This window comes from Heterocephalus glaber, unplaced genomic scaffold, assembly GCF_053883595.1.
Source record: "Heterocephalus glaber isolate CG9 unplaced genomic scaffold, H.glaber_assembly_v1.0 deba00001687, whole genome shotgun sequence".
NCBI classification, from domain to species: Eukaryota; Metazoa; Chordata; class Mammalia; order Rodentia; family Bathyergidae; genus Heterocephalus; species Heterocephalus glaber.
In genome coordinates this window covers 19,556,299-19,570,660 of record NW_028258412.1, presented here as the reverse complement: position 1 = coordinate 19,570,660, position 14,362 = coordinate 19,556,299, and the positions used below count along the sequence as shown (strand labels likewise).

At 43.3% G+C, this 14,362-nt stretch overlaps 1 protein-coding gene across 4 annotated transcripts in view; it reads left to right on the top strand.

Annotated features, from left to right (window-relative positions):
• The window catches only part of Ptpn11 (protein tyrosine phosphatase non-receptor type 11), a 92,098-nt gene extending 80,562 nt beyond the window's left edge, over positions 1-11,536 (top strand). For 2 of the 4 annotated variants that reach the window (XM_004843764.4, XM_087198463.1), the window contains exons 14-16: positions 4,696-4,808; positions 6,321-6,422; positions 7,445-11,536. In XM_004843764.4, coding sequence (XP_004843821.1) covers positions 4,696-4,808; positions 6,321-6,390 — 183 coding nt within the window. In that variant the 3' untranslated portion in view covers positions 6,391-6,422; positions 7,445-11,536. The remainder of the gene's footprint in view (positions 1-4,695; positions 4,809-6,320; positions 6,423-7,444) is intronic. The other 2 variants (XM_087198465.1, XM_087198464.1) reach the window with 2 other exon arrangements.
• Positions 11,537-14,362: the final 2,826 nt, after the last annotated feature.

Sequence of the window (14,362 nt, the reverse complement as noted above, 5' to 3'; positions counted from 1 at the left end):
AGTTTAAATAATAGTAGATTACACAAGAAAGAAGCTTATTTCTCTCTTGAGAAATAAAAAAAGTCTGAGTTGTCATGCCATTTGGGGGAGGGGGAGCCCAGGCATACTCCGGTCTCTCCATTGTCCATTAGCGTGTTCCCATTTTGCATGGTTGCAGAAGGCACAAGGAGGTAGAGGTCGAGGCCGTCAACATAGGAGTCAACGAATGTTTTCTGTAAGGGCTCAGGGAATAAAAAATGAAGGCTTTGTAAGCCACGTGTGTTCCAGTGCATGTTCTTTTTGTTTGTTTAAAACCCTTTAAAACTGTAAAAATTATTCTTAAAGCCCTTACAAAATCTAGACCCCAGGCTAGATTCATCACACTTGGTATTATTTTGCCAAAAGCTGTTTTAAGGGCATTATGTACAAATTGCATACTTTCTCACTTTTAAAATAGGGTCAATAAAAGCATCTATTTCAGAAGGTTGTCATGAAGATTAAAGTGAGATAATATATTCAGCCTGACAAAAATTAAGTACCCAGATATGATAACTGTTTTTGTTAATATAATTTATGTTTAATACCACTTATGAAAGAGAATTAGTACATTTTTTAAGCTCCTGATTTCTGACTGATTATGACATTTATCATTGTCACAGTTATCTAGCCAAGCACTATATTTAAATCAGTGCTCAAGTCCCTCTGTGATAGTTTCTGTTTCTCTGAATTATTAATTTTGATAATATAAGCTATTGGCTAAGGTTGCATTATAAGTGGGTTTTTAAAGAAAGTATTGTATTCCAAGTTTTTGTGTGCCTGAGAAAGCCTTAATAGGTTTTTATATCTAAAGGATAACTTAGAAGAGTATAAAATTTGTGTGTTGTCTTTCCTATAGAGTTTTTAGAATTATCTGACTGTAAAGTCGAAAGTCAGTTTGATTTTTCTTCCCTGGTGTGTCTTGCGTTTTCTGCCTGGAGACCCATGTGATTCTTTTTTTTTTTTTTTTTTAATTGATGTTTGGGGAGGTTGCTTGTATAGCTTTTCATATGTCATGGACCCTTTTGAAATGTAGAGTTGGGTTTTGTTTTTGATTTTATATTTCAGGAATATTTTCTTGCATTCTCCCTTCAAAAATTTCTTCTGTTCTATTTGTTGTTGTCAGGGATTCCATTATGCATATCAAATCTCTTATCTGCCTTCTCTATTTTGTTTGTGGTACTGGGGAACAAACCCAGGGGTGCTCTACCACTGAGCTACATTTCCAGACCTTTTTATTTTTGGAGACAGAGTCTTGCTTAATTGCCCATACTGTCCTCAAATTTGGCAATCTCCTGCCTTAGTCTCTCCAGTAGCTGGGATTATAGGAATGTGCTTGGCTTTAATTAATTAATTAATTTTTAATTTTTTTGGTACCAGGGATTGAACCCAGGACCTTGCGCTTGTGAGGCAGGCGTGGTGTGACTGAGCTAAATCCCCAGCCCAATATTTATTTTTTTAAAACAAAGCCTTATGGTACATTTTCTTCTAGTCTGTTTACAATGACCCCTTCAGTGTACTTTTAGTTATTTTTTGTTTCCTTTAATTGGAATTCGGTTTCTAAAATTTTTTGTGTGTGATTTTTATTTTTTTCAGATAAGGTCTTGCTATTTAGTTCAGGCTGGCTTTGAACTCCTGGCAATCTTCCTGCCTCATCCTCCTGACTGTTGGGATTACAAGCATGCACTACCATGCCCAGTGTGATTTTTTTGGTGGGGGGGATCGACCTTGGAACCTTGCGCTTGCAAGGCAGGCTAGGTGGCAGAACCATTGAGCTAAATCCCTGGCCCTTGAGGTCTTTTTAAAGGAAGCTCATATCTGTAACATCTGTGAGATTAGTGCAGGACCTTTCTCCTTTTCTCTTCCTCTTTGTTTAATTTTGTTTGTGATGTGTTTTCTCTACCTGTCTGTTGCTTATTGTCCCTTCCCTGTTTGGATTTTGGGCAGTGTGTGTTATATGGGTCCTGTGCTGGTTTTTTGATTGTCCACCCAGTACAGAACGGGTTTATAGTGCGGGGAGGAATAGCTGTGGAGATTTACAGCTTTATTCAGATTTGTTGACTCAAATGCTTTGTTATCTTTGCTGTGGGAGCACGTTCATGTGTTGGTATTCTGGGATCATCGGGATCCCTACAAAGTACAGTTGTCTCTCGTGTGGGAAGAGGATGCAGAAATCTGCGGATGCTCACTGTCGCTTATGTAAAATGGCATAGTGTTTGTACAGAACCTGCACACATCTGCGGTATGCTTTAGATCATCTCGAGATTACTTATGCTGCCTAACACAGTATAAACACTATGTAAATTGTTGTATTGTATAGGAAATGACAAGAAAATCGGTCTGTACGTGTGCGGTGCAGATGCTTTTTTTCCTGAGTATTTTTCACCTGCGGTTGGTTGAATCTGTAGGTGTGGCCCTGCAGATGTGGAGGGCGACTTACCGTTACTTTTCAGAGGGTTAAGAAGGCTCCCTCTTCCTTGTCCCTTACCTCATCTGCCTCAGCCAGCTGGGTGGCATGTACAACAGAAAGGAGCTTCAGAATGAGGTGCACAGGGGCTCGTTGTGGTGGCCCCAACCCCAGGGCCTGTCCTTGGACACCTGTGTCCCAGTCTCGCCTTGCTGAAGTTCATGACCTTTCACTTCTGTGACTCTGACCTGCAGGGCTTTCTGCTTCCCGCTGCAGCTGAGTACATCTGTGTCAGGCTCCAGCTGCCTCTCTACGCTGGTGCAGCTTTGCTGACATGAAAGCCGAGATGTCTGAAGCACACCACACAGCATGCGATCTCCGTCACACAAGATAGCATGTTGCGCTGTGACTGCCAAGGACTGGGTTCTTTGTCCCTTGTGTTTGTTTCCTATAATGCTGCCAAACTCACTTTAAAAACTTTAACCCCCCCCACAAAAAAAAACCCCAAGAGGCTTTCGAGCATAAATCGGGGTGGAAACACTCCCTTTGTTTTATGTGTAGAGATTTTCCACTTTTGCTTAGCTGTTGGTTTTGGTGACTTTTGAGTAAGGGAGGAAAAAGACACCCCCCTGATGGATTTAAATCTCATAGTTTTATGCTTTATTTTGAAAAAAAAATTTTTTTTTCCGAGGCAGGCGCCAGAACCACTGAACTACCCAGCCCTATTTTTTTTTGGTACCGGGGATCGAACTTGAGTCCTTGCACTTGCGAGGCAGGCGGTGGAACCACTGAGCTACATCCCCGGCCCGGAAATTTTAAGAGTACAGCATTATAACTCAGAATTGACCATTTTTGCCACCCTCAAGTTTTTTTCCTCTTTTAAGAGAAAGCTAGTTTAACAGGTACAGCTGAGAGGACTCTTGACTCTCTGTGTTTTAAAATACAAATACACATATCTTAAAACACTGCAAAGCTTGTTTAATGTTTCAAACACTTAACCAGATGGTACCCTATTGTTTGATTGTTGTGCAGCCTGTGTTTCTCCACTTCCCATTGTTTATGAAGTCTGTTTTGATACACATGCTTGTTTTCGCTCTTCCTCTTCACTGTTGCACGTTGTTCCACCATCTGACTGCGTCATACTCCTTTGTTCCATAAGGCGTCCTAGGCCACCCTCGCCCAGGCCTTCACTGTATGTGGAAGGGTTTCTCATTGAGAAGTACTGCTCAGGCGTGGAACAGCAGTGCCTTTTGATTTTTACCAACTACTATTTCTCATTGAGAAGTACTGCTCAGGTGTGGAACAATGGTGCCTTTTGACTTTTACCAACTACTAACTACTTAGTACTACTTCTGCTCACCATTGTGCACCTAGGTGATGGTCCCCTTTACCCTCCAGCTGAGGGTGGATGTTCCTATGTGGATTCCGCGTGTGCAGTGGGAACCCTCCCTGCTGTTTGCACTTTCCCGAGCTGACTTGGAACGAATGCGACATTAAAGAATGATGCTTATTTGATGGATTAGATTTTCAGCTGTGTGTAGGTGAACATTGGAATAGAAGGGTAATATATTACCTAACCAGAAGTCTTACCGCATATAGTCTCTGCCCCATATTTGACATGAGATTATATTTCTACAGGTTTTCTGTGCTCCCCTCACCCCAAGGCATCATCAGAACACAATTAAAGTTTAAAGGTGTTGAGTCTTTTTCTGGGGGTGAAGGAGATGGGGCAGAGTGTGTTATTATGTCTGGTAAGAGCGCTGCTGACTCTCGGCCCATGTGTGATTTCTACTTGGAGTCAGTATATTTTTGGAGCTCTTTTCCCACCTTTTTACCTGAAAATCATTAAAATGGTTGCAAATGAACTCTGAAATGATTAATGCTAATGTGAGGAGGGAAGTGTGACTTCTCAGGTGTGTTTGGTTCAGTACAGTAAGTGGTGAATGCCTGACTGTGTGCTTTTGGTTTGTGTGGTTCAAATGTACTTTTCCCGCACATGGTGCATCTCCATCGAAGAGGTGAGTTCCCTGGCTGCGTGGTCAATCAATCAGCATTCTCAAAGGTCTAACCTGTCTTTTTTTCCCTTCCACTTGGTCAAGTGCCATTTTTGTTTCTTCATTCCTTAAAAAAAGGTCACAATCTTGGTTGGGGATTTAGCTTAGTGGTCCCGCCACCTGCCTTGCAAGCGCAAGGTCCCGAGTTCGATCTCCGGTACCAAAAAAAAAAAAAAGGTCACAATCCCTCATGTTTGTACTTTTCCACCTTTCTTTCAGAAAAGCAAGAGGAAAGGGCACGAATATACCAATATTAAGTATTCCCTAGCGGACCAGGCAAGTGGCGATCAGAGTCCCCTCCCACCGTGTACGCCAACACCACCCTGTGCAGAGTAAGTATTGATGAGGGAACTTCTTTTTACCCAGACCCAATGCTATAAAAAGGCTTCACGACAACAGCAGCAGAGAGTGCAGTGAGGCAGCTTCTCTGGATTGTGCTGATGCTGTCTAAGCCACATCTTTTTCCTAAACTGAAGCCTGGCTCTGTGCTAACTGGGGTGATGGAGATTCTAAGCTTGTCAAGGAGAATCTGAGTTTGCTTTTGCAGGGGCGAGGGTTGTTGCAGAGGGAGGTAACATCCCTTGTGATGCGTTGAGACTCTGTTCAATAAGGTAAATAAATTAGCTGATAACCTGTCAGTACAACCACAGCCTGCTGATTTTCCAACAGTCAGCCAAAATCTGCTTTGGGTCAGCAAATTACAGCCCACGGGCCAAATCTAAAAACAAAACAAAACTTCAAAGAGTAATATGTGACAAAGATCATGTGTGGCCCCAGAGCCTAAAATACTCAGTTCTTTCCCGAAAAACTTTGTCACCTCCTTGTTTAAATCAAAGCACTGTAGGACAACATTTGTTAAATTGATCATGCGAATAGCAGTTTTAAGTTATTATCTTTCTATGTATTCTAAAGTCACCTTCTCATTTAACATTTACTTTTTATTTTCCCCTAAGAATCTTGTCTCTCTTTGCTCCTGGTGTGGATTTTTAAAGCCCAGCTGACTTTAATATTGTATCTAAACGTTTCAGAGAGCAGATAAAGGCTTGTATTTACCTTGGCTTTCTGTTTGCATTGAAATGAGATGATGCAGCAGAAGCCTTCTCCCCTCCAAGTTGCCTCTTCCTTCTGCCTGCTTTTTCTGTCCCAGTGGGCTGACTGGGAAAGTTGATATTTTAAATCACTATCTGCAGTAATTTTGGCAACGGAGCCAGAGCACCAGAAAACCTTCCTCTCATGCCGAGTGACAGGGTGGGCCGGCCTGAGACGGGCTCTCCGCCTCTGCTGTCCGAGAGCCCCTCTTCGCCTGGCACTCACAGCTCAGGGCGCCTCATCTGCCTGGACCACTTTGATCCCTGCTCTGTACCCAACAGAAACCTGGGCTCCTTGTTGGAACTCGACAACCTAGATGGTAAAATTCCTGTCACCTTTCACAGGACCTGGGCTGAGGCTGCTCACTGCTCAGCTGCTCCCCAACTTTCCCGTCTTGGTGCTCTCACCTGTACCCACCCCTCTGCTGGCAGTGACCAGGGCTCCTTTCTGTATGTAATGTCCCACCCCCTTGGCAGTACCTTGGTGCCTCCTCCTGCAGGCCTCCTGGCCCTGCCCACCTGGAATATAGCCTGCTTCTCCCACACCTCTGCCTGCCCTGGCCCTCGAGGGTCCTGGTCGCCTTTCCATGTCACCATGATATTGCTGTGTGTCTGTGTCTTATGTCCCTCCAACAGCATCAGCTCCTGGGGACAGGAAGGGGCCCACAGGACAAAGTGTGTGCTGTGTGAGTGTCATGTAAGTTGGTGTGCAAGGCCTGCAGTTCTGTGAGTGCCTCCCTTTTCTTTTCCATGCAGAATGAGAGAAGACAATGCCAGAGTCTATGAGAACGTGGGCTTGATGCAGCAGCAGAAGAGCTTCAGATGAGAAGACTTGCCGAAATGTCAGTACAGAGAGAGGTATTTCAGTGCCACTGCTCCCTCAGTGGCTTGTTTATATAATTTGCATCATTTTAAAGCAGGGAAGTAAGTCATTTGTGAACATCCCTGAAAAATGTTCCATGATTGAGTTTTGCAATCCAGCCTCCTTTCTCCTCGCCCTGTACTTCTTTCTTCAAATGGATTTAGTTTACAGTTCGTTAAGCATTAAAATGACATACAGAATTAACTGTGCAAGGGGTAAGGTAGCACTTGGTCCAGGAAGTGACGGATTGTGGTGGCAAAGAGCGGCTGTCACTGTTCTAGCAGTTTGCACGAGGGCTGCTTTACCAGGCTGCGCCGGATGATCTGTCGGCATCCGGGAGCACTGGGACACTGTTCCACGTGGTGGTGGGGTCAGGATACCCGAGTTCCCTTCCCAAGTGGCTTCTGAGTTTCTGTGAGACTTGGGATGCTGGGCTCCTGGCCTCTGACTGAGTCAGCTCCGCATCCCTGGCAGCTGTGCTGCCGGGAATTGATCTCCCCGAGTGTCTCTGCCCACCCACTTTTATAGATCAGGATGCAAGTGTGTGATATGTGTCTTAATGATGAGTGAGAATCGTCCAGTGTTGTTTTTTCATGTTGAAATTTCCATCTCTATGGCTGCATATTCAGAAACTTTAAATCAGCTGGGCATGTACTTGTCATCCTCCTACTCTGGGGGGCTGAGGCAGGAAGACTGCAAGTTTGAGCCCAGCCTCGGGAACTTAGTGACTTAGCAAGACCATATCTCAAAAGAGAAGGGATGGGAGCTGAGGATGTGGCCTAGTGTGAAGGCGCTCGGTTCGATCCCCAGTACCCCAAACCCAAAAGCTTTAAATGTACCTTAAAATAGTCTGGGGCTGTGAGTGTGGCTCAGTGGTAGAGTGCTTGCCTAGCATGTGCAAAAGCCTGGGTTCAATTCTCAGCACCACAACACTTAAATACATAAATAAACAATTGAATGCTCTACCAAGCTTTTTAGATATATGCTCCTTAAAAGTTCTAACTTATTTCTTCCCCAGATGTGGACTTTCACCTTTCCTCCAAAAAAGATGAAGAACAGATGTGCAAGAGACCTTATGAGAAGAATGAATTTGGATTTGGAACATTGTGGCTGACTACTTTTTGATAAGCAAAATTTGAAACCATTTAAAGACCATTGTATTCTAATTCAGCATTTCCTCAGATAAGAAGAAATCATCTCTACAATGTAGAAAATGTTACATTTTATAGAATTTTGTTTTAAATTGAAGCAGTTAAACTGTGCTCTGTATTTTACAGATTATGGGGATTCAAATTCTAGTTATGAGAAATTTCTTTTTTCTTTTAATAACCTTAGCCATTTTAAGTTTTTTCTTTTTGTCGGGATGATAGAGGCACTTGAAAAAAGAAATGATTTAGAAAAATTAAGTAACAACATCCTTGAGAAGTGAGAATGATTTTATTTTCCATCGCTTATTGTCTTAATCTGTTTTGTATTGCCTAACAGAATAGCATAGAGTGCATAATTTATAATGAACAGATTTATTTCTGATAGTTCTAGAGGCTAGAAGGCCCAAGGTCAAGAGGCCATGTCTCATGAGGGCCTCTAGCTGCATTATAACTTGGCTGAAAGCGTCATGGAGAGAAGAGAGCTTGAGGGCTCGCTTTATAGCCACCCCCGAGACAATGTTGACCCATTGTTGTGGCTGAATCCTCCACCTAATCTCCCCTGACAGCCCCCACTTCTCCGCACTGTGGCATTGGGGGTTTCGTCTCAAATGCGTGTACTTTGGGGACACATTTAACCACAGCACTTAGCAGTAGACAATTCACTTTGGTGGCTTCCTTTTTTGTTTTTGGCTAAATGGTCATGAGGCCAGTGTATCATGACTGTCTGCCTTTGTATTGCCATTCTGGCATTAAAAAGTCATGGGGAATAAATCATGGAGATGGATGAAGCAGGATAACAGGTATGTTTTCTTAGCAGATGACCAACTACCCCTCAGCTGTTGAGAGAGAGTTGTGATGGGAAACGGGTGCCATGTTTTCTTTGCATTTGAGTAATTGTCTTGGGTTTGGAAAACAGGCATCTTGATGAGCAGGGTCTTGTTTTTCCAGTGTTGCTGACCCCCTGCCCCCATTCATTGGCCCAAGCTGGGCTCAGTGGAGCTGCTCTTCTCTCTTGGCACATGGTCACTCATGTGGCTGGTAGGTGGGCTGAGACACTAGGATGGCTGGAGTCCTCAGGGTCTCTCCTCCATGTGGTCTCTGCATCACCTGCCGGGTGAGAGTGAAGCCTTTTACACGGCAGAGGTGGCTAGGCCCTCTTCAGACATAAGCCTAGGCCTGCTGTAGCCCCCTCCTTTGCCCTCCATCAATGACACAAGCCTCATGAAGAAGGTGTGCGGTGGAGGTGAAGCTCATGGGGGCCAGGGGTCTGACGGGCACTCACAGCCAGTGCCATGGAAACAGCTCTAGTGAATGCAAGCAGAGGCAGCTGCGACTGTGTGAAGCTGAAGCTGCTCGCAGTAACTGGTCGAAGCTGCGTGTCAGATGAGAAATAGATAGAGGGCCTTCCAGAAGCTTCTGAGCCAATTCTGACAGGCCTGCACATACTTTGTGAGCTATCACTTGGGGAAACTGGTCTGGGAAGGATGAATGTGTAAGGGGACAGCATTTGAAAGCAGAGCCACCCCATCTTTGCAACACCTGCAGCCCTTGGCCAGGGTGATGCTTTCTCAACACCCTGGTTGTTAGTCAGGCCTTGCCCACATGCACAGTCAACACAGCGAGGAGCAGTTGGGACCAGGCCTCTTGTCAGATTGAATGAGCCCATTTTTTTGGAAGCAGTAGGATTTGCTAGTGTTCTACCTTAAGTGCCTTCTCCGAAGATATCCCTCTTTGCCTCCTGTTGAATCATTCAGTGAGAGTATTTCAGTGAAAACATTATGGGCTGGCTTTTGTAATGATAATAATGTGCTCTGTGTCCTTACTCAGATTCTTCTTGCTTTGGCTCCTGACAGAAGGACTCCTTTTCCCCACCTTCCACTCTCTGGAAAGCCTGGGTAGCTGGGGGGTGCAGTGACTGCCATTGTCATAGATAAAATGTGCATCGATTCTTGCATGGAAGGCAGAATTGTTTCGGAGCACAAGTGTGGCCTCCAGGTGCCACCTTATTAGGGGGAGGTAATGACTCCTGTCTTCTTGTCAAGCCTACAAAAAAAGAGATTCCAGTTCAGTGTTTGCAGCCAGGATCCTGCATCCTGTTCTTTTTACTGCATTGTCACATTGAATCATTTTTGATTTTGTGGTAATGCTTTGACTCTGGACTTCAGGGGCAAAGTCTTTCACCAGCATACAGGGTTTGATTGTACAAACAAATATGCCTGGAGCCGGTGATCAGTGATTTTTGCACTCAGAATGGAAATACCTGATCTTGGCAAGCTTTGTTGCAGCACATTGATTTCACTTTGGTTTCCCTCCACAGGGTCAGCAAACCATCCTGTTGTTATATAAACTGATGCCAGGACCAGATTCACAATAGTGTCCAGGTCGCTGGGTCTGTCTTGTGGTAAAGGTGGTGGTGGGTTTTCAGGTGTGGTCGCTCTACATGTGGGAGAATCAGACAGTGGGGCTGGGAAGATGGGGATAGCTCAAGATGTGGGGTCGAATCAAGAACGAAAATGAAAGTTCCAAAGAGATGGTTCATGAGGATGTCAAAGGGCCCAGGGCCTGAGTAGTCAGTAGGAGGTGAATCAGGTTACCTGGAAAACAGGTGTACTTGGTGCCCATGTGGAATCTACTCTGGGTTGTTGGTGGATATTAAATATGGATAATATCCCATAGCTGGCTGACTATTTTATAATTAAAAGCCTAGGATTTTTATATCTGGGGTGAAGAAATTATCTGGCATGTGGCATTGAGGTGTTTTTTTAAAGCCAGATTTCAAGAGTCTTACTAGCTTTTTTGTTGTTGTTTTTAAAAGGCCCCTCATATCCAGTTTGTGGGCCTCATTGAAATTAATGACTTTTCCAACATGGCGAAATGGGGTGGGAAACTGTGTAGGACTTCTCTTGATATCCTTGCATTCTTTACAGAGCCTAGCTGCTTTATAACAGCCAAGCAAATGGTCGAGATTATTTTTAGGGGTTATTTTACTGGGGATTTTAAGAGCTAATACATCTGGGGTTGTTCTAGGTCAGGGGAATATGGAAAGGGATGCAGCTGTGAAGTGTTTTGTTGTAGATTAATCATCGTCCAGAGATGCTTAGACTGTAGAAATAAATGCAAGCCCACTGCAGGTCCTGTCTTCTGTATGTTGGCAGGGGAATAAAGTTTGAGATAGCAAGCACATGAGCCACCCTGATTTGAAGAGGTCTTTCTTAGGATCTGTTAGCCCTTAATTTTGTTGAAATCTTTTTCCTTCTTCCTCTTGAAAAATAAGTTCCCAAACATAGTTATTGTATCTTCCATCACTAAAAAGTTTATTCCTTTGTTCACTATGGGCAGTTCACACAAGGCAAAAATATCAAACTGTTGGTTTTAGTGTGTTGTATAACTTTACTGTATATCAAACTAATTTTTACAAGTTTTCATCCTAAACCTCAAATCATGTAATTAATAATTTGCCTGTTTATTTATGACCTAATTGTAATTCTTTCATTAATAAAAGCTAATGGAAAAGGACCCTTTATTAAGCTGATGACTACACCTACATTTAATTTTCCTGCAGTGTATGAAGTATTGTACCAGAGTATTAAAAGATATGTAATATTTTATTGATAAATCTATCCTTTAAAAGGAATACGTTTTAGGATGTCATCATTTTGATGTGAATCATGTAAATGTTGATAATATGCTGTTTATTATACATGTAGTGTTTCAAGAGATTCACTTAATTGCCTTTTGCCCACATATATTATGTAGTCTATTTGCAGTTGTTTTTTAGAAAATGACATTAAAAGGATAGTTCATGTAGAGAAACATTAGGGGATGTTAATTGTTTTGCCACCTGTATTTATGGGTGTTAGTTCAACTGCTTTGCTAGTTGCAAAGCCATATTATCAGAGTAAAAGTGTATTTGTAAACTGTATGGAACTAAAAATTAGGAATAAAACCATTTTCTTACATTATGGTATTTGTCACTTACTTCATAAGAAAGATCAGAAGCCTGACATAGTGGCTGCCTGTGATCCCAGCACTTGGGAGGCTGAGGCAGGAGGATCGCTCTGAATTTGAGGCCAGCCTGGGCTACACAGTGAGTTCAGAGCCAGCCTAAAATACATAGCAAGATTGTCTCAAAAACAAAACAAAACAAAGGCAGAAATGCCCTGGAAAAAAATGATCAGTTGGGGTGTCATACTGGCAGAGTGCTGGCATTGAGCAGCTGTTAGCTTGAAGGTGTCTGGAATACAGAATAGACCACTCAGCTCTGTGGCAATTGGCCCATCATCTCGTTCACAAAACACAGGGCACTGTGGCTGTGCCACATCCCAGCAAAGAGCAGCGACCAGCACCCCTTGACTGGTGGCTGGCTGCAGGGGAGCCAGGGCAAGTAATTCCTGTGGTAGATCTACATGAAGATATCTGAGGCCAAGACAGAGTGAGACAGCTAATTACAAGTGGGGCGAGTGGGCAGATGGCAGGGCCTTGACTTCCGGTAGAAGGAGGTCTCTCCAGTGTTGCCATACTGGCCACTAGGGGTCTGAAAAGGGGCTGCACACAGATGCCTCAGTCTATCATCTCTCCTGCGCTCCAGGGCTGTGTGGAGGGCAGTGGCAGTCCCCTGTCCCTAGGCATGCTGTGGAAGAACCTTCTGATGCCATGGCCTCTCTCATAAGAAAGATCCCCTAGAAATCGTGTAGATGAAAGACAAAGCAGGCTGCACTCCCCACATCAGTGTTAGACAGCTGAGGGCAGCTTGGTTGCCATGTAATAAAAAAGGCTTCTGGTATGGCAACCAATTGGGGTCCCATCCCGTGTGCATCCCCGTTCTCTCCACTGTGGAGGTGTGGAGAAGGGGCTGGTGACCTCAAGGCATGGCTATGTTGCAGTGCTGCTTTTCACTCCCTAATAACTATGCAAGTTGCCAATCTGAATGTGCAAAATAATGCTGCACTGGAAAGGGAGTTGCTATCAGTGGTGACAGGAGTTACCAGTGTGCTGATACGTCAGTTGAGGTCAGTCTATAAATCCCCAAATACAGCTACTGTATGATATAAAATCCAGCTACCGCAGAGCGCTGGCAGTGACGGAGAGAGGATTAAAATGTACCGGGGTGCAGTTAGATGGGAGGAATGACTTGTAATATTCTATGTCATAGTAGGGTGAACTGGTCAGCTTTCTGTCATTGCGATAAAATACCTGACAGACACAACTTAAGAGAGGTTTATTTGGCTCAGGGACTCAGAGGTTTAAGTCCATGGGCAGCTGACTCCAAGGTGGGACATCATGGTGGCAGAGCCTGGCAGAGCACAGCTGCTCACCTCACAGTGGCCAGGAAGCAGAGCAGGGGAGTAGCGCCAGAAGAGAAGGGGCCAGGGACCAGATATGGTCCCCAAGGTCTTGCTTCCATGACCCTCACAGACACACCAGAAGGTCTTTACTCATCAGCTAGGCTTCCCTTAATCCAGTTAAGTCGACAGCTGACACACAGGGCAACTATGGCTAACTACAATTATCATGTGTTTTAAAATAGTAGAGAAGATTCTGAAGGTTCCCAACACGAAGAAAATAACAATGATTAAAGTGATAAGTATGCCAATTGCATCTATTGCAATATCTACTGTATCCCGGGCCAGAGATTTAGCTCAGTGGTTTCGCCACCTGCTGCGCAAGCACAAGGACCCGAGTTCAATCCCTGGTACCAAAAAAAAAAATCATACTGTATCCCATAAATATGTGCACTTATATGTTAATTTAAAAATTAAAAAAATAACTACCAAAATAAGGGTTATAAGCAAGCAATACGATACTGAAAGACCTGTGTGCAGTTTGTGGACAAAGGAATTGTATGTGATGCTTAGACTGGATGTCATCCCTGTCTGGAAAGAGCATGGTCTACTGAGCTGAAAGTCATCTTGGGGGTTCTAATAGTCTCTCGCTCTTGGATGCACTGCAACAATGTAGTGCACATATATTTTAGTGTCTCCATTCTAGATCTGTAATTCTAGATCTACCCATTACATTAACCACTCAGCACCATCTTGAGTAATCTTGGCTAGTTTTGCTAGAATTCCCTAGTATAACTCATGGTTTGGGATGAGTCATTTCATTCTGAATATAATAATTACTGAGATTGATTCTCTTTTGTTTTTGGTGCTAGGGATGGAACCCAGGGCCAAGTGCTCTACCACGGGCTGTACCTCCAGCCCAAGATCACTTTTTAAAAAAAATTTAATTTTATTGGTACATTTTTTTTTTTTAATATACAATATGTCAAGATCACTTTTTTGCAAGAGACAAATCTGGTGCACAAAGTGTTTCTGGAGCCAGGCAGGGTAGTGAACATCTATGATCCCAGCACGCAGAGGCTGAGGCAGGAGGATTGCTGCAAGTTTGAGGCCAGCCTGGCCTACATAGTGACTTCAAGTCCAGCTTGAACTAAATAGCAAGATCTTGTCTCCAAAAAAAGTGGTTTTTGATTATAATTGTTTTTATATAAATTAACAGTTTGCTTAAATTTGAATTTAATTACATTTAAAAAGTTAAGTAGCAATTTAGGTTTTCATCTAATAAATTTCCTTTAAGAAATATAACCTTGTATCTGATCAGAACTATCTTAGAAAAATCAGGTGGTCTAGGCCCCTGAATTTTAGCAACTTTGCTCAGTGTATATTCCAAGTGGTGATACTGAGTTTGGTCTCCTGATTCAGACTTGTATATCCATCTTTCTTTTTAAATGTTTTTATTGTACTAAAATATACAGGACACAGTTTACCATCTTGCCTATTTTTCGG